This window comes from Misgurnus anguillicaudatus, chromosome 7, assembly GCF_027580225.2.
Source record: "Misgurnus anguillicaudatus chromosome 7, ASM2758022v2, whole genome shotgun sequence".
NCBI classification, from domain to species: domain Eukaryota; kingdom Metazoa; phylum Chordata; class Actinopteri; order Cypriniformes; family Cobitidae; genus Misgurnus; species Misgurnus anguillicaudatus.
Window position 1 is genome coordinate 20,649,111 of NC_073343.2, and position 20,083 is coordinate 20,669,193.

The window sequence follows — 20,083 nt, forward strand, 5'->3', positions numbered from 1 at the left end:
GAGACAGGAGAAATACAGATTTCAGTGTTGCACTTTCTTCTTTCAATGATGTAAAAATTGTTATTTTTCATCATTGAAAGAAGGAAGTCCTATATCTTTGTTGAGGGAGTGAGACTACAAACACCCCTTTTCTCAGTCAAATAGGCACCAAATTCTAAATGTATGTTACATTTCGACTACAAATATGACACACTTTCAATAAAGATTAATGTTTCTACGGGTGAAATGCTCCTTTAAGAAGAAAAATCTTCTTAACTGCCATTTTTATCTTAAATTCAAGCTTAAGAAAGAAGTTAAGAATATTTTGTATTCTCAAAAAAGCTTCTTAAGAAAGTTCTTATTTTTTTCCTTAAGTATGTCTTAAATAACATCTTTAAGTTAGGATAACCTAACAGTTGACTTAAATCTCAAAATGTAAGATGTTTTATAAGTTAATGTGATTGTTTTAAATGTGACATGTTGTATTTTGTAGTCTGAAATGACAATTTAATCAGTTTACTTCGCATAGATTAGTTTAAAGAGGAATTTCACACTCATATAATGAAGTTTAATGGCTTACTCAGTAATATGTCATGAAACAGAAATAAGTATTAGTGATAATATATTAGCAAACATTTAACTTCCTCCGTAATAGCCTACATTCAATTACTTAACAGCTAAAAGTCGCTCTAAGTGGGAGGCGAACCGGTAATCGCTCAGTCATGTGAGTCGAGTCGAGGGCTCCGAAACCGCGAACACACTTCACCCTCCGTGTTTGTCTCTTGACGCGTGAGCACGGGTCGTGGGAGACGAAGCCGTGGGCATGGAGAGTGAAGCACGCACACCCAGAGCGCTCGACCCACATGACGGATCGATTGGGACATTATGGAATTATATTTATGCGCCACCTTAATACTAGCTGGCCTCTGTTACAACAGCGAATAACATCCTGTAGTAGTCTTAATGCATCACTCGTTTGTATCGCATTAATGATCGAGTCAAAAGATTAATGGATAAGTGTATTGTTACCTCATTAGCAGGGTATCTTAATTCATTTAAAAGCTTGTCATTTTATTCTTAAGACACAAATTTAAGATATTATTAAGAAAAAAATTCAGAACAACTTGTTTGAGAATTGCACTTAGGAACATTCTGATTCGCACTTCTTAGAATTTATCTTAAGAACTTTCTTATTTTTTGTCTTAAGAATGTTTTCGTGAATCCGGCCCCTGTTTATTACCTTAGAATGAGACCTTTTTATCTACATATAAAGAGGGTCCCCTTACATGGAAGTCGCCATTTTGTGCCGCCATCTTTCTACAGAAGCCCTTAACGGACAATTTTTTTTACTAAGTTGTCTCCGACGATGACATGTTTGTCCGGTGGCAGCTACCGTAGCTTCTCAATGTGTTTCAAAAGCAAGCAAGGGGTGAGCAGTGGACTACGCCGTTGGTTGCAATTCGCAACCTCACCACTAGATGCAACTAAAATTGACACACTGCACATTTAAATTATATTATTGTTATATGAAAACAATATTAACAAATGCCTTGAATAAATTGTTAATTTATTAACATTATTGGCAATTTTTATACATTAAGCAAGGTTTAAATTCATCCCCATTGTTAATGATGTTTATTGTGAAATGTGACTGTTCTATTTATATTATCTCTGAATTGTAATAAAATAAACAAAGGTGTTTAAAATATTATGCTATAATTTTTGGATCCCCTGTTATCACCCAATTTTTCTTTTTGTAACCCCATATTTTATACTATGCTTGTTTATTACTTGCTCTAGTTAATTTAACAACAAAAAAACTTCAAGACATGTTACAAATGATTTAATACCTATTAATACAATATAGTTTTAGTAGTTTAAATTTCCAAAAAGAAAAAAAAATGTATCAGTCTTTCTAAAATTGTAGTGCGTTTTAGCTGTACGAGCCAACACGTTGGCTTACCTCCGTCTGTTTGTTTGCAGTCATGCAGTGACAGCTCAGTTCAGCTTATAAAAGTTGCTTCTTTTAGCTTGCCATTAAAAGCGCATTACGTTTGGTTATTATTAATAACTTCATAAGATGATTTTAATGAGCAGAGGACAGAGCAAAGATAATCATGTGAAGTCGTTGTCATGGCAATTGAATATCATCTTGCAAACCTTTTCCCGTTCGTATAATAATATAACAAATCTAGCCAAACACACAGCGCATTACACGCCCTGAACCTGGGCCCTAAACTGTTCGAATAAAAAGTATGGTTGACTAAAGAATTGTCACTTTTTGTTATTTAATAAAACCAAAACATTGCCCTATTTACAGCGTCAGCGTCTTCTCAGGCGGAACCTTAATTCAAACTGTCCTGTTTCTGCACGAAGCTCTTTGCGTGTGACTCAATTCCGTTTCCAGTAATTTCTACGGGCAACAAAATCAGCGGCAGCAGTCGAGAGGTTTCCAGAAACGAGCTGGTCGTGCCGGTGTCACGTACATAACGCTTCCTGGTTTATTCAATTCCAGCTGAATATCTGAATTAACTCCAATTTATTATGGCAAAATGGGGAGAAGGAGACCCTCGCTGGATCGTGGAGGAGAGAGCGGATGCTACAAATGTCAACAACTGGCACTGGTAAGACTCTGCCGGTGTCATGCTCCCTCACACACACAGTTACCCAAGCCATCTTGATGCTAACATGCTAAAGCACACTGGCCACTGAGCAGGGCTGTCATCTGTAAATCGATTGCCTTATAAACGAGATAACGTTATTTGAAGACATATTATGGAACACTTGTTTGTTGTAGGTTAAGTATTTTGTCTTGTGTTTGTTTAATCTGAAATGCTGCTGTATGTCTAGTGAACCGGTCTAGTTAGCATCGTCGTTAGTTGATCTTGCCATGCTGCATGATTCATAAGATGACTTTCACCTCGATCTGCTGCTCCATGTATTTCTGTATGATTTCATCGCGTTTAAATTCATAAAAATCATAAAATGTTCTTTTATTGTCATTTGAGTTGTCATGTTTCTGCAAGATTCATTCACTTTTTTGTTGTTTCCTGCGATTGAGCAGTTAGAATGAAGGCTGTCAGCCAAGACGGGCATTTTATTTTCTTAAGGATAAAGCATGACCTTGTTCTCCTGTTTGACAGCAACTCCTTTTATATACAGGTTTAGATAAATGTCATCCTCAATAAAAATAAAAAAACTTAAAGAAACTAATGGGAATCTTCTAACAAAAAAAATGGGTACACAAAGCTGAGCTAGAGGAACAGACTACTATTTACAAATTTAAAAATCTCACTATTACAATCTCTTTCAGTTTCTTTAGAGATGACATACAGGATTCATTTTAGCTTAAAGTACATTTTTAATTTTGACTGATGTTCCTTTTATTGGTAGGACGGAGAGGGACGCCACAAACTGGTCATCAGAGAAGCTCAAGGAACTGCTGATGGGGATTCAGGTGGAGGCTGAAGAAGGCAAGTGTGAGATCACGGAGGTCAGCAAGTTGGAGGGAGAGGCATCCATTAACAATCGGAAAGGAAAGCTTATCTTCTTCTATGAATGGAATTTGAAGGCCGCCTGGACAGGTGAGAAAACTGGAGTGGAAGTATTGCTAATAGTGACCTGTTCATTGCAAGGATTAAACAAACAGAAAAAGAAAATCTGTAATGATGTAAAGTTGTAGAAAACTATTATATAAAAAACAGTAGTGAAGTAATGCTGCAAAACTTAACAGCCTTGTCTATACAATGTTTGATTAAAGGAATAGTCTACCCTTTTGCCATATTAAACTATGTTGTTGCCTCAACTTGGACAGATTGGTGCATATCAATCTTTTTTCGGTGCGTGCACTGTGCAGTGCGTCGTGGGTGTGTTGGCATTTAGCCTCCTAGACCCATTCACTCCTATGGTACCAAACAGGGAAGCCACCAAACACTTCAGTGTTTTCCCTATTTAAAGACTGTTACATGAGTAGTTACACAAGTAAGTATGGTGCCACAAAATAATTTTTTTTTGGTACCATAGGAATGAATGGGGCTAGGCTAAATGCTAACACATTCACAACGCCCTGTACAGTACACGCATTGAAAAAAGATAGGTATGTATTAATTTGTCTAGGTTGATGTAATAACATAGTTTAATATGGCAAAAGGGTAGACTTTAAGATACACAATAATTTTTATGAAAACAGCAAGCATTATGTCAACAGGCTTGAAATGAGCTTAGGTGATGTCATCACCGGACACATTATAGTCCAGCATAAGTTACTGAAAACTGTGCATTTCATCATTAGTTACGGACAAATCCAATATACATTAACCACTTTTTATTGCCTGTTGTGTTTTGTAGGATGATTTGAACTTGACAAAAAAAGAACGTGTCGGAGTCAATTTGCGTGATTTCTGATGCTAGAGACACACTAAAGCACGGGCAGTGGCGCATGACACAGAACGTGTGTTATTTTAAGTATTTGCACAGAGCTGTCACAATTACGCTTTTCTGTGTAGCGCTGTGATAACAGCTGCTATAAGAATGAAGTGGATTTTACCGATATTGATAACTAGGCTGGTCCGTACTTGGCGATAACTGATTACTCGACCGATAGTTTTTAAAATGGATACTGGGTAAAAAAACAAACATAACACTTAAAGTTAAACAGTGCTAAAAAAATCCTAAAGTAATAAAACAATAGTATGGAACTATGAAAATGTCCAAAATAAATTAATGTATAAATAAAAATGTATTAATTATATTAATAAGTATTGAAGTAAATGCTTCGCACTGGTTACCTTTTAAATAACATAAATGCATTTTATATGTGTAGTCTTGTACTTTATTTGCTTCTGTTTTTAATACCTAATGATTATCTAACCAAAATAACAAAATAATTATTGTTGAATATTAGGGATGCACCGATAGGATTTTTTTGGGCCGATACCGATTTAAACAGACAACTTCTGGCCGATGCCGATACCGATATTACACTTGTATACAATACTATACAGTTGGTCTATTAGCTAGTTTATTTCTGCATCAAATTATTTTTACTGAACATGGATTGGATCTAATTAACAGTCAACTGACCAACATAATAAGAGAGGTACAAATTAAGCTAAAACAAATATAAGACGACAACATGACAACCTTCAAAGGTGGTTTTTGTTATTCAGCATTTCTTTTATTAACATCATTAACTCCTTTTTTACATATAATGGATTTCTTTAATAAACACAAATAATACCAGTGCTATTGCAACTTCAAAAAAAGTTGGACTTCTTTTCCCCCACTAAAGTGCAGTCTGTTTCTTTTATTGTCCAAGACATTTGAGCCAGCTCAACAAAGGTTTTCTGTTGGTGCTTAAGTATAGTGCTTAAGTATAGTGCACACCAGAACATTAAATCATTTTAATTGAACAACAGACATGCAACTCATTGCCTTTATGCGGTTAATTAAAAAACAATCGGTATCGGCCTTTCTCATGCTATTACCGATATGCCGATGGTTTCAAATTCATCAAATATCGGCCGATAAATATCGGCGGCCGATACATCGGTGCATCACTATTGAATATGTTAATGTAGCCGACAGTTGAATATAGTTCGCTTTCTTGCGTTATTAACTTAAAATATGCAGTTTAGCCGACTAAATCAAAGATAAACCAGCTGAATATAAACTAATGCAAATGTGTGGTAATAATCATGACATTTGGGTTGGATTTATCTGTATGCATTTTTTGTAACTGTTTGAGGTACTACTGTTATTAGCGTCCTGTCAGCCAATGACAACAAACGTACATTCCCGCTGTTGTTTCGCTGTTATAATGCAGCATATCTAGTCAGCAAATGAATAACTTCATAATGATATGAAGCAATGGACACAATGCCGAACAACTCTGCATGGATTTTTGCCGATAGGCGATTTTTTTCCACCAATGAACTATCGGTGCCAAATCTGCCGATTAATCGGCACCAATCTACCTTTAATCTGAAAATCTACCTTTAATCTGAAAGGCAGAGCACTGCACCATTTACTTTTGGTTAATATTTTTGGCCTTTTTTTTATTGAAACCCAATAATGCAGTTTTCGGTGGCCAAAATGTCCATGTATCCCTAATTGTTATGTCGCAGCTCATTTCCAGCTAATACTCAGTTTCATTTCCATTCACTTATTTGTTGGGATTAAAGATAGTATTTTGATTTATTTATTTAATTTATTGTTTGTCTATAAATCCTGTGAATTAAAGGCACAGTATGCAAGATTGTGTACTAACATGTGTAACGTGTACTTATGTTTTCCTCAAATGTTTTCAGAAATCTTTCTGCTTTTGCTGCCATAGAAACAAAAAAAGGGTTTGATTTCATATGGCACTGCGCAGAGTGATTGGCATATGACATCAAACTATCGCAAGAATTGCTTTCAAATCACTTTTGCGATAGTTTGATGTCAAATGCCAATCAGTCTGCACAGTAGAAGTGGTTTGCATGCAGAATTGGTAACATCTACCGCACATAGCGCTGTGTGTCGTCAACCTTGTAATGTAACACTCTTTATTTTATTACTTTATTTCATGATCTCAAAGTCCTGTCAGATTGATTTCTATCAACATTGAAGGTGAAGACTACTCATTCTTTGATGCCTTTTAATAACCTCATCAATAGGGCTGTGTATCGCCAACAATTTCCCGATACGATACGTATCCCGATACAAGGGTCCTGATACGATGCGCATGACGATACAAGACTATTTTGAATTACATTTTTTGTTCAGAATTTAGTAACATTATTATTATTATTATTATTATTATCTGTTTATTGTACATTGAATAAGCAGTGTTGTAACAGTTGTGTTTTTGCCATTCATTTATTAGCTTTTGGGGTAACATAGAAATGCTTAAAATCCCAGAGTTAGTACTTATGTTTTTTTAAGAGCAGTTTTACAAAGATAGTGCCTTACTCTAAGCATTATATTTGTCTCTCACTTAATTATTCTATGAATATATCTATAAACATGCAGTCAGACTTAATACTATTTAGTAGAAATCAGATTATTAATGTGACAGCTATAGTTTGAAGTAGCTCTGTATCTCTTCTCTAGACATACACTTTTCACATGCAAATCTTTTGTACTGTTTTATAAGAGAGTGGCTAATAAAAGCCCTTTGCAGTAGTATAGGCTAAGACATCAGCGTTTTCATACTGAACTCATTGATTTTAAATACCCGCGCGCTATGCAGACACATGCGCCAGCGAGACAGACATGCAAAGTGAAAGTATACCCCACTACGTACTCCACGGGACACATGCGTCCTTTCCATATGGATCACGGATCAACAACGATTCGTCACGTTACTTTCAAAAGTGCATCCGAATCGATACGGAAGGTGCTGTATCGATGCGTGCATCGGCAGGCGTCCATGACGATGTATCGTCGTATCGATATTTTGAACACAGCACTACTCATCAAGCTGCAGCCACTGTTGTTGTTTAGTGATCTTTAGTGGTGAAACTTACATATTATGCCTTTAAACGCTCTTTGAGACGGTTTCCCGAACAGGTCTTATCTTAGTTCCAGATTAAAATGCATGTTTGAGCTGCCTTCATTTAAAAACAACTTGTGGCATATCTTAACATATATCAGTGCCATTGTTTTACACCAGTAAAGTTTTTTGTAAAGTTTGTTTGTAAAAACTACTTAAATGTCCTAATGTAACTAAGGCCTAGTCCTGGATAAATCTGAACCCTGATTAATCTGAATCCTGGAAACCGCCCCTTTGTGTATTATACCGTGACTTATTTATGTTTTGGGGGTTCCCATCTCTACAGGGACATCGAAATCAGGCATCAAATACAAGGGAAACATTGAAGTTCCAAACCTTTCAGATGAAAATGACATGGATGATCTTGATGTAAGTTATTGTTATACATTGGCATGACCAGCCTCAAAGTTTTATACATTTAAAGAAGACTAATTGTCCCCAAAGCTACAATTAGTCCTTAATTGTATATTTAAATGTACATGCAGTTGTCTTATTATAATTATTTATTTTATATAGAGCAGGATGTTTAAAGGATGTTGCATTCTTGTTATTTGATAGGATTAACGAATCATGCCAAGTATGTTCTATTATGTAAGTGAGAGTATTTGTCTTGTATTTTTCTATGTCACACACAGATCAGCGTGAGTCTTTGTAAAGATGAACCTGACACAGCGTTGCTTTCTCTGATGAGGAAAGATGGAGCAGATAAAATTCGTACAGCTCTCTCCAACTACGTGGACTCCCTCAAATCAGGTCAGTCACACTAAAGCGACAGCAGGCATCACATTGCGGGAAGTTTTAACAGTCTTTATTTCATTGTCTGTAGGGGATGTGGATTGCTATAATTTGTTTTGATCCGTTTCAGAGTTCACACAAGGGATGATTCTGCCAACAGCCAATGGTATGACAAAACAGCAGACAGCCCAGGCACCAACCAAGTCAAATAAAACTCAGGTAAGCGTTAATAGTTACTAAATGTAATTCAATGGGCAAATTATCATTCTGTCACCTTACTGGAGGGAACCACTTGGCATCTATATGTCTCTACAAAACACTGATCCCTGTCTGGGTGTCATGACCTAAACCAGCCTAAGGGGCGTTTCACATGGGACACAGTAGTCATGAGTGTCTAGTTCATTTCTAATAGGGGACATGTGAGAAGTGGCAAAACACGTTGGAGATGAAGCCGAGACAGTCCGAACTCAATAATGCACACAAAATCCTGCCCCTTCTGCAGGCATAGCCTTCACAGCAGGCGTTGTTGAAGATAAAATATATGCACAAAATGCAAAATTACATACAAAAAAGCTTACAAACACCTTGAAATGTGGATGATAAAGATAAGATTATTAATATTTATGTATTCATAAGGGGGTTCTTTTGGTAAAGTTATTGGTCGTTTTTAATTTAACATTACATAACCGCCAGTGATGTGTGGGTTGATCCAAATGATTCTAAAGTCATCCAAAAATATTTTTAATGATATTCGGGTTGTGGTCGTTCGGGTCGTTTAAAATAAAGATGCCAATTAACTATTTTAAACAATTACTACTCTTAAAAAATGCGAGCCAGGAAGCGGATCGGGTACTATATATATATATATCCAATATACATATATTTTGGCGGTGTTGAAAATGTCGGTCGTGTGCTGGTTGTTTATACATTGACCTGCGCATTACTGATAACCGCGTGAAATGGTTTGAGAAGTGGGCTATATTGCGACAACTTTAGCAAAAAAATATGCATTGAAGTGTTAAGGGTTTACCTAACTCTATATGTTGATTATTTGCCTTTTATATTTAAATATAATGACTTGCCTATTTAAATTTAAGTGCTAAAAAAATGCAATATGCTGATGATATTCATAATTTTGCCCTTACCTTTCTGTATCCATCTCTAAACAGCACCCCATTCTACCCACTATACAGCGTGTCACAGTCATCAAGATGCTGTTGCAGTGTTCCTTAGATGTTATGTTCATTATGTAAATATTATGTTTTTATATTGAAAAGTTTTATTTAATGTTAGATTTTGCATGAGAGTGAGTTAGTTACATTTACATTGCTATTCATGTAAATTAACATTTTTCCCAGGAAAAAGTATGTACACCTTTTTTAAATAACAAAACATTTGTAAAACTTGTGTATTTTATACACATTCATTGGGGTAATGAATAACACTAATAAAAGCTCCCATAATATAAAAAACATTTGAATCCGTTGCTTGCATTTAACAAGGAGCAATGACACAAAAATTAAAGGTGCATTATGTAACTTTTAGAAGGAACTTTTGACAGAAATGCAATATTATATACACAACTATTTGTCAGTGGTGTATAAAGCCCTTACATAATGAACTGTATTGTTCTTATTATTTTAGAATGAGCCGTTTTTATCTACATACACTGCGGGTCTCCTTATCATTAAATGTATCATACACTTTATACGCTTGATGCAGGGAAATTAAATGCTATATAGTAAAAAAATGGGAACCAACAAAGAATGCATGAACATTAAAATAAGTATCTTCATATTTGTGTGTAATTGTCTGTTTTAGATCGGCTCATCTACCGCTGCTTCTCCAGCTCCCCACACTGGAGTGAAGATCCCCACCTGCAAGTTTTCACTGAAGGACACTTTCCTCGCCTCACCAGAAGAGCTTTACAGGGTCTTTCTCAACCAAGAAGTGAGTTTTTCTTTTTTTAGTTAAACACACCAAGCTGCAGTCCTTATAGTTGGCAGGCCATTAGCGCAAGAGCATCTTCTAACTGCAGGTTACCTGTGTCTGTATTGTTTAAAATGCACAGCTCTTGTTTATATATAGCTTTTTCTTATACAAATTGTTTCAACTTAGTGGTCCAGCATAATTGGTGGTCCACTTTTTCCATGTTGAAGTGGGTCCCCATGTGCAGTGCTTGTTTGAACCTAGAAAATGTGAAAAAGATCAACCCAGTAACTTAGTTTTGGTAAACCATTCTCTGCAAGCATGTGGAAAAATAGCTGTTTGAAATTTGGCTCCCCTTGTGATGTTAGATGGGGATAACTCCGCCCCTTAATCTGCACTATCCAACCACAGCACTGCCATTTAGTGCCGAGATCAGCTCATTTGCATTTAAAAGGACACACCCCAAAACGCCACATTTTTGCTCAAACCCACAAAGTGGGAATTTAAAATGAGATAATAAATTATCTATATGGTATGTTGAGCTAGAACTTCACATATGTACTCAGGGGGCAACAAAGATTTATTTGACGTCTTAAAAAATCTTTTAAAAATTTCCCCTTTAAAGCATTAGTTCACTCCAAAATGAAAGTTTTGTCATGAATTGCTCACCCTCATGTCGCTCCACACCCATACGATCTTCTGCCATCTTCAGAACACAAATTAAAACACTTTTGATAAAATCTGAGCCCCCATAGACTGTTTTCTGGGCCTTGAAAGTTGTGAGTAGGGCTGCATAACAACTAATCGAAACTAGTTTGCAGAATAAAAGTTTGTGTGTGTATTGTGTATAATAATTATGTATATATAAATACACACACATGCATGTATATATTTAAGAAATATTTACACGTGTATATACATTTTTTATATTTATATATCATTTATATTATACATAAATATGAATACTTAATATATACAAATATTTTTTTCTTAGAATTGTACATGCATTTGTGTGTATTTTTATATACATAATTATTATACACAACACACACACACACATATATGATGTAAACAAAAACGTTTATTCTGCAAACAATTGCGATTAGTTGTTATGCAGCACTAGTTGCTTTCCTGTCTATGGTGGAACAGAATGCTCTTGTATTTCATCAAAAATGTTTTCATTTGTGTTCCAAAGATGAACAAACGTCTTACAGGTGTGAAATTACATGATGGTAAATCATGACAACATTTTCTTGGGTGAACTACCCCTTTTGAAGCGTACATTTGTGCAACAGCAGTTTTTACTCATGTGCAAAATGCACTTTTGCCATAATTTGTTAATAAAAATGTGCAAAGATGTTTACACATTAACATTTCTATGAATGTCAAAAGTGCTGTTTCACTCATGGGGAACATGTTAATTGTTGTGGTTCGGTGAAGATTCAATTTCACCTCGTTTGGAATGCAAATGACTTTTTGGTTAAACCTCTGCTTTGGGTTTAGTTTATAAATGAACTGATAAATTGACTGGTATGGCTATAATGCTAAACTAAATAAATGCATTATCACAGTAATAAAAGAGAAACAACTCTACTAACTGTCGATTTGGGATTTTCTGAAAAATGCATTAGGGTTTTATGATATGAAGAAGACTAAAGTGAAATGTGTGTTACAGATGGTACAGGCTTTCACACGCACCGGTGCTATGGTTGACCCTGAGAGAGGTGGGAAATTTCGCCTATTGGACGGAAATGTGAACGGAGAGTTCCAGGAGCTGGTGAGACTTACTATTGTTATACCTGATGCTATGCTATAGTTGCTTGGATTTAATAATGTAATAATCCTATTTTATACTGCTTTCATATTCTAAAAACAATGTGCTCTTTGTTGTACAGGTGCCTGAGGAGAAGATAGTCATGAAATGGAGGTTCAACTCATGGCCTTGCGGTAAAAAACAGTCCAGCTTTATTCTTTCCAAAAACAGATTCATTTTTTCTTGATATTTGGGACTTTCTGTTCCAGTTATCATTTTGTAAATGAAGGACAACAGATCAGTTTGTTCAGACAGTGTAGACCGTTAAATGTACACTGGTTGTACAGTTACGAAGTAAGTGTTTACATGATGCCAAGAGATTATTAAAATTAATTAAAAGACATATTTAGATTTCATTTCGTGCACCTCGGACCACAAGCCGCTCCGGAGTATAAGCCGCACCAGTCAAAAATGCGTCCTGAAGAGGAAAAAAACAAAATAGGCTAAATTAACACGACAAGCCAAATCAAGTTCAACAAGCTCCCGAAGTCATTCCGCATCACTGAATCCATTGAATTACATAAAAACAGAAGCAGCATAGAGCGGACTCTCGCGGCTGTAGACAATACTGGTTTCTCTTGGTTCAAATGAAATAATTTTGATGCACAAGTTGCACCTGACTACAAGTTTCAGCATCCGCCAAACTATGAAAAAAGTGTGACTTATAGTCCGGAAAATACGGTAATATTTAACTGTACCTTTTAAAATAATCTGCAGCATCCGGGTTACCGTTTGTTATTAGTTTCAGGCGCTTGTTATCTTGGAATAACATATCTTGGAATGTCGCGACTGGCCAATCAGAATCAAACATTTTAGAGTGCCGTGTAATAATGAGTGAATTCGGAAAAAGCAATAGAAGCATGTTATGTATAACAGTTTGTACATTAACTCTTTCCCCGCCATTGACGAATTATCTCGTTAATAAGGAGAAAACACTTTCCTGCCAATGACAAGTTTTTACGGCAGTCCATATTTCCACTATTATCATCTAGGTGGCGCTCTTACCCAACCTATATAACACTAAACCAGTGTTTCCCAATCCTGGTCCCCAAGGCCCCTTCCCAGAATGTTTTAGATGTCTCCTTAGGGAGACATGTTTACCATTTTGGAAGGAGGTTGATTAGTTAAATCAGGTGTTTTAAAAAAGGAGACATCTAAAACTTTCTGGGAGGGGGGCCTCGAGGACCAGGATTGGGAAGCACTGCACTAAAGCATCCATGGATTCAAAAACAGTAAAAACGCGTAAATCTGATTTCTAACAAATGTCCTTTACATAAATGCAATTCTTATCTTTGTTTAAAATTTGGTATTTCTGAAGAATCCTACACATATTTGAGAGGTGATAAAAAGAGAACAAATGAAGATGGGATGAAACTTTTTTTGCTTGTTTAAAAGCAGAGCATCTGTTCTTTCATTTGATATGTTGTATGTTTATATATTAAAAATGCAAAACATTCTGGAAGGCAGTTGCCTGCTGGCGCTGGCAACTTTATGTAAAAATGCTGGCGGGGAAAAAGTTAAATGCCGTTTCAAAAATTGATTTTATTGCATTTTACCTTGTCTGAACAACTGACGAATACTTAAAGAATAATTTATTAGCATTTTACACATACAGTTTAGTCTGAACCTCTGGACATTACTTACTTGCCATCTGTCCTTCTCTCATTTCAGAGCACTACGCGACAGTGACATTGACATTTACAGACAAGGGTAATGAGACAGAGTTAAAAATTGATTGTCGAGCGGTGCCCGAGAGCGAAGAGGAACGAACACGAGACGGTTGGCGGAGGTACTACTGCCATGCTATTAAACAGACTTTTGGCTATGGCGCACGACTCTGCTGAGTCCAGGATGTAGCCGCCTCTGTTTTGGCTCTACTTTTTTGGATTTTGTTTGTTTTATTGTTTTTATGTTGCTTTATTTTGGTCCACCTACATGTGAGAGGATCTGAATGTGGTTTACTGAAACAGAAAAACATCACTTTGCTCCATTATCAATATGTTCCTTTCTGAATGTGATGTTTACGGTAAATAAAGGAAAGACATTGAGAAACCAGAACTGAAAGAGATGAAAACAGAAGGGAGAAACTTGAATCATATGAAATATTTGTGTATGTGTGTAATATATTTTTTATTTTAGCATGGTAAAACTCAGATGGTCCCCTTCCTGTTCTGTTCAAGGCTGAATGGTGCCGTGTATGCACTGGGTGGGTTTTGATAAGTTAAAAAATATTTGATCTTCATGAAGACGGTTTGGAGACGGAATATTAAATAGAAAATTCAGACCGCTTGGGTTTCTTTCAAATTGTTTGAAAGAAGGAAATTGACTTTGTGGTTTTTGTCAATCTATGTTTTTTTTTGTCATAACATCACAATAGTATTATGAATATATATGTAATTTTTACTCATAGCGATTTTTATTCATCAAAAATAATGCAAAGCCTGTTTCTTTTGTGTCAAACAGATTATATTAAAACCATGTAAAATGCAAAACTGGGCATTTATAGATTCTGCTTTTCTAATTATTGCTGTTTCTGCAAGTACTGTATTTTAAACTTCATAAGGGTTTAAGGGTGAAACATTTTAAAGGGAACCACACAAAACCCCACCATAGTCATACAGTAACAGAAAATCATGCCCCAGGTTATGAGCCACCAAAAGGTTTATAGCCTTTGGATTGTATTTATTTTCACGTGTATCTTCAGCATCACACTTTATGACCAGACTGAGAGCATCACTTGAAAAAATAAAGGTATCTTTGAATCATCACCCTCATATTTTATTCGGCCATGATTATGCATTACCCTGTGACAGATTCATGGTTATGATACTTTATAATAGCATTTTGTCACAATTTGTGGAGTTATGTTAGAAGTAGAAATACATAGCTATACAAAATTGTGTAATATCAACATCATAAAATAATATCTTATAGAACATTCACTATAAAATACAATTACCACTACTGCTTGCTGCTGAATCTCTTAAACCATTAGAACAATCATTGACCTGTATTTACAGCTGATAGAAAGACAATACATATCTATTACTATATTATTATTATTATTATTTACAACTCGCATCTTAGAACATCATGTTAAACACTAGAAACACTGTAGTGCAAACTACAGTTTTAATTATGAATCCAACTGAAAGAAAAGTACTGGAACTGCTTACGACCAAAATATCTCGATTATATAATAAACAAATGATTTTCTTCCTTAACACATTTAAAAACTTAATTTTATCACAGTTGTGAAAACAAACAACTACATCATTAATTTCATGGTCAATCTAACACCACAACAAATCAAATTAAAAATTCAATATTTTCAGATGCTAAGAATTATACCCCCCCAAAACAAAACCATGTTGGGTCTTCATAAGTAATACTGCAGTTCTCTGTGTAAAGGATTGTTGGATCTAGTAAAACTACAAGAATAAAAAATTAAAATTTGCAAAAAAAATATGGATGACACACACATGTATTTCATCCTTACAAATAAACTTTAAGTAAATAAAACTACACAGTTCCATGTTGGCATGGTTTAATTCACATTGCCAGTTGTCCCTCCCTGACAAAGCTACCCCTGCTAGCCTATATTTCTAATAATACATTTATTATATATACATACACACACACACACACGCGCGCGCCAAAAGTCTGGACACACTTGACAGGGCTCCAGACTAACTTTTTTCACTAGGAGCACAGTGGCCCCAACTGAAAATTTTAGGGGCGCAACCAGAAAATTTAGGGGCACACACCATAAATCAACATGCTAACCAAATAATCAAATTTCAACTAATTTCCACTGTATTAAAAATAAATACTTCGACGATAGATGCAGTACAATGTGCTGTTTCAAATTCAGTGTCACATCACAAAAAAATGGTAAAATTTACTGGTCGGACATGTGCGACTCTCAAATTTTGGTGGCAGTCTGGAGCCCTGCTTGACTTAAATGTTAACTATGATCTTAAAAATCATTTAAGCTGAAGATGTATGGTTAAATGCTTAAAATTACTTTTGTAGACAAAAATATACCTATGCCAAACAGATACATTTTTGTAATTAGAAAACTTACATTTTATTTATGAAATAGATGACTTACACTGAATATTGAAAAAAAGAAGTCAATAAGAGCCCATATTAAATATGAACTCTTTCTATACTCTTTAAAATTCATCCTAAATTGAAAATTTAAGAAGCTTCTTTAAAAAATGACACGCTTCAACAATTTCTAGGCAAAGGGTGACCGCACTTCAAAAATAAAATATAACAGAGTTTTGGTTTATTTTGGATGCTTTTAGTCACCAACATAATTTCCAAAGTTGCATTTGTGTTATGCCATAGTTTGGATGAGTTTATTATTATTATGTTATATGGAATAATGTATAAATAAAGAACTATTGAGCGTGTCCAAACTTTTGGCCTAAACTACATATATATGTATAGTTTTATATATATAGTTTTATATATATAGAGAGAGAAAAGCGAAAAGCGCTTAACAGAAATAATAATATTGTGTGAAAATAAGTGTAATAATACCTCACATTTTCACTCTTCAGGGTGAATGAGTTTCCAGACAAATGAAAAGTTCAGATTCCTGGAAAAAAAACAAAGCAAGCATTCATCATAAATACCAGGAAGCTTGTAAAAGATCAAAAGCTACAGGTAGTTTGTTACAAAATTATGAATAATCGGATTATTTTAGATGATCTTAGCCACTTACACTGGACGAATCGCTGTTGATCACCCGATCATTTGTGGATTTCTCGGGGAGCTTCTCCCTCTCAGGTGACCTGGCCTTGAATGGTACACTTTGCCACCGTTTTCTAAAAACAGGATTAGCTGAATTTATTTTTTATAAAAACACTATAATGTACGTTTTATTAGAGCCACACACTCTCATTCAGTCCCTGTTAAACTGGATGAATTGTACTTTACCTGTGTGACTGCCATTTGCCCTTAGTTTTGCTCTCTGATGTGGATGCAGCGGAGGCCTGATCTGCCAGATCTTTTAGGAAGTCAAACAGCTTCTCTGAATGAATACACTGTTTCCTACAAATGTAATGAATGACACAAACATATGAATGAAGCATAGATAGGCCAAGCTATGAAACGATGGAGACTTTTGTTTAAAGATAGGGTTCAGGCCTGTAAAGAAGCTCACATGTGATTGATGGACATCACTCTACTGTTCCTTGACTGGGTTATTTTACTGGTCATGGTGATAAGAGATTTGAGGAATATTTCTAAAGCTTTGGCTAAATGCACAGTTATGGAAAACAGTCTGAACAAACAGTTAATGGTAACACTTTACAATAAGGTTATATTTATTAACATTAATGAATGCATTAGCAAACATAAATAAATCATGTGCAATATATCTTCTGACTTCCTCTTTCATTTACTAGTCTTTGTTAATGTTTGCTTGTACAATTTTTCATTGTTTATTTATGTCAGCTCATTGTGCATTAAAATATACGACCTTTGATTTGAAATATGTAAATGATAATACTAAGATTAATAAATATGGCTGTAAAGTTTGAGTGTCATGAAAGCATGCTCATGTCATATTTTATTCTTAAATAAAAGAAGAAAATAAATTTTAGGTCTATGTTTGTTTTCATGACGATAAGCAACAAAACACCCTTAAATTCTTAAGTAAATATAAATAGTTTTTTAAGGGTATGCATGCTCTCTTAATAATTGAAAAGGTTTGATTTCCTGCTGTCTTTAAACCAAGCCATTCCAGCAGATCAGCGTGTGTTAAAAGGATACATATGATAACCGGTACAGCTGTAGCGATTCGTCCAACCTCTGTATCCTTCTGCATGATTTTCTTGATGCGTCCCTGGCCAAGAGTTGAACAGGATGAGGATACGTTGAGCCATTCAATGTCGGAGGCCTTGCAAAGCTTGTAAAACTTCAAAAACAGAAATACTCACGGGTGGAAAGCGAACATTATATTTTTTCTTCTGTCCGGGCATTTTGAAATTCTAAATAAGCGGCTTCGGCTTACATTTTGAGTCATTTTACGGCTCGAGGTGCAGATCGCCATTTGTTTACCTTTTACAGGAAGTACTGAACGAGAAATGAATGGAAGAAATTAACGGGAGGGGCGACGTTCACTGAGGTAACGCCCACTGTCACGTGCAGCGTGAGACTTGTAAACAGCCAAAACTAGTGAATGAATAAGTAACACGTAACCATTTAGTGAATGATTAATGAATAAAGACATAACTACTTTTATTTTTAATTAAAAGGATCACAGATATCACGCTACAGTTAACGAATGCATTAAATATAAAAGTCATTTTTAGCATTATTTCCTTTTTTGTTAGTTTATAATATTGTTACGATTTAGAATTTGTGCCATGTTTAATATTCTTTAATATGTTTATATTTTTATTTGTGCCCTCCTATTTTTATTCTTTTATATTTCAATTCTTGGGATCTTTTCAATATGTTTCATATTAATATTTAATATTTTATAATATTTCTACTATAAGTTATTGAGACATGTTTTTATAGACTGTTTTTGTGTTATTGTATTTGTTAATATTGCATTAATAATAAAAGTCTTCGGACCCGCAAAAAACTTACTTGTTTAAACTGTCAGTGCAACTTATGACCACGAGGTGGCAGAATAACCGACGACTTATGAATTTTAATGTAAGGAACAAAACCATATTAAGTTTTTTCAACAAACAATCATGGTGTCTCACGTTTGATCAGAAATTAAGTTTGGTTTAAGGTTATAGGTTTGTGCTTTCAAAAATGCAATGTTTTTTGTCCTGATTACTTTAATAATATTGTCTGTCTTATCATGCGTTTCCAGTTCAAGACATACGAGGGCAGTCAAATAACATTTCATGTTCATAATGTGATTTCCTCCCTGTTAAGGGACAGTTTCTTTCCAAACTATTAAAAAACATTTGATTTGTTCCAAAATTGATGACATTAGTAACTTTTCCTTATTGTTCTAAAGGGTCAACCCTCAGAATACTTCCCTATGGGTCTGTTTATTTTTATCATTCACATGACAACAATAGTCATGCCCAATGACATCAAGCTCCCTTGCACCATATAATCATCTGATACTAAAATAACCTCTAACAGCTTTTGGGTACTTTTAGCAATATATACACCTTCCATTGACTTATTATTCACCATGTATCACATCCTAAAAACATTGCAGAAAAAGAATATGATTTTATTATTCACCCCTTTAGTATTTTTATATAGAGCTTTATAAAAAGTAAATTTATTGATGAGAACTACAACTGTATTCAGTCTGTAAAATATTATTAATGTAGACTTACTGCTGATAAAACCATCTCAAATAGGTAAACAATATTTAATGTATTTGCCACTGCAAATCAGGCAAATATGTGCATTTTCACACTAAAATGTAATAAAAACAACCTTTGTCCTTTTTTAATAAATATTTAAATAAATAAATAGATATTTTTATTTTCTCAAATTAATCCACGTATTAGCAATTTTGACAAACAATAAAATTATGTTTAAACAATGATAACAGATAATTGTACTTAATAAAAAATTAACAATTAAGTTAATAAAAACTGAATGGCCAGTGGTTGTTTATGTTCATACTTTAAAATGACATTTTATATAAAAGTTAGACCTGTATATTTTTACTGACATAAGCAACTCAGTTTCTTTGTTATTTAAAGATGTAAAGAGTTATTGTCTTTCAGATATTGGCATAGTGATAGAGTTTTTGAGTGCACTGTGTTTATATTGTAATCTTCTATATTAAACGTGTAGTTCACTGTATTTTGCACAAAAGGATTTTACTTAAAAAGTAATATATTTTAGCAAAACAAACCAACTGTATTTAACATAGTGTTATAGAATGTTCAAGATAAAAATACAAGTGCAGACGAGGGACTACTTTCGTCTACTTTGTGGTAGCGCACTGACGGAGAATACAGAAAAGAAGTAAACTCACAAGTCTGTCCGCGGTCATCTCGTCCTGTGTGCTTTAGCGGGGGCGGATGAATACTACGTGTGTGTAAGTGAGTAAAGAGAGAGAGAGAGAGAGAGAGAGAGAGAGAGAG

At 34.8% G+C, this 20,083-nt stretch overlaps 2 protein-coding genes across 7 annotated transcripts; one reads left to right on the forward strand and one right to left on the reverse strand.

Annotated features, from left to right (window-relative positions):
* The first annotated feature begins 1,939 nt into the window (after positions 1–1,939).
* On the forward strand, positions 1,940–14,758 carry LOC141365331 (activator of 90 kDa heat shock protein ATPase homolog 1-like). The gene is made up of 9 exons (XM_073869558.1): positions 1,940–2,603; positions 3,373–3,563; positions 7,800–7,882; positions 8,149–8,266; positions 8,379–8,467; positions 10,070–10,198; positions 11,853–11,954; positions 12,073–12,124; positions 13,662–14,758. Exons 1-9 carry the CDS (start codon positions 2,524–2,526, stop codon positions 13,832–13,834), a joined length of 1,017 nt encoding a protein of 338 aa, XP_073725659.1. The 5' UTR covers positions 1,940–2,523; the 3' UTR covers positions 13,835–14,758.
* LOC129417286 (dr1-associated corepressor) lies at positions 3,497–20,074 on the reverse strand. Of its 6 annotated transcripts, none has more exons than XM_055171852.2 (7): positions 18,019–18,516; positions 17,778–17,922; positions 17,167–17,260; positions 16,941–17,054; positions 16,726–16,828; positions 16,547–16,599; positions 3,497–3,600 (listed from the first exon to the last, which is right to left on the reverse strand). In XM_055171852.2, the coding sequence occupies exons 1-6, from the start codon at positions 18,055–18,057 to the stop codon at positions 16,558–16,560; spliced, it is 537 nt and encodes a 178-aa protein (XP_055027827.1). In that variant the 5' UTR covers positions 18,058–18,516; the 3' UTR covers positions 3,497–3,600; positions 16,547–16,557. The 6 variants fall into 6 exon arrangements, with proteins under 6 accessions (XP_055027827.1, XP_055027828.1, XP_073725660.1 ...); XM_055171853.2 differs by lacking the exons at positions 3,497–3,600; positions 18,019–18,516 and adding exons at positions 15,215–15,421; positions 19,975–20,074; XM_073869559.1 differs by lacking the exon at positions 3,497–3,600 and adding an exon at positions 15,215–15,421 and having other exon boundaries at positions 16,542–16,599; positions 18,019–18,513.
* Between the last annotated feature and the right edge of the window lie 9 nt (positions 20,075–20,083).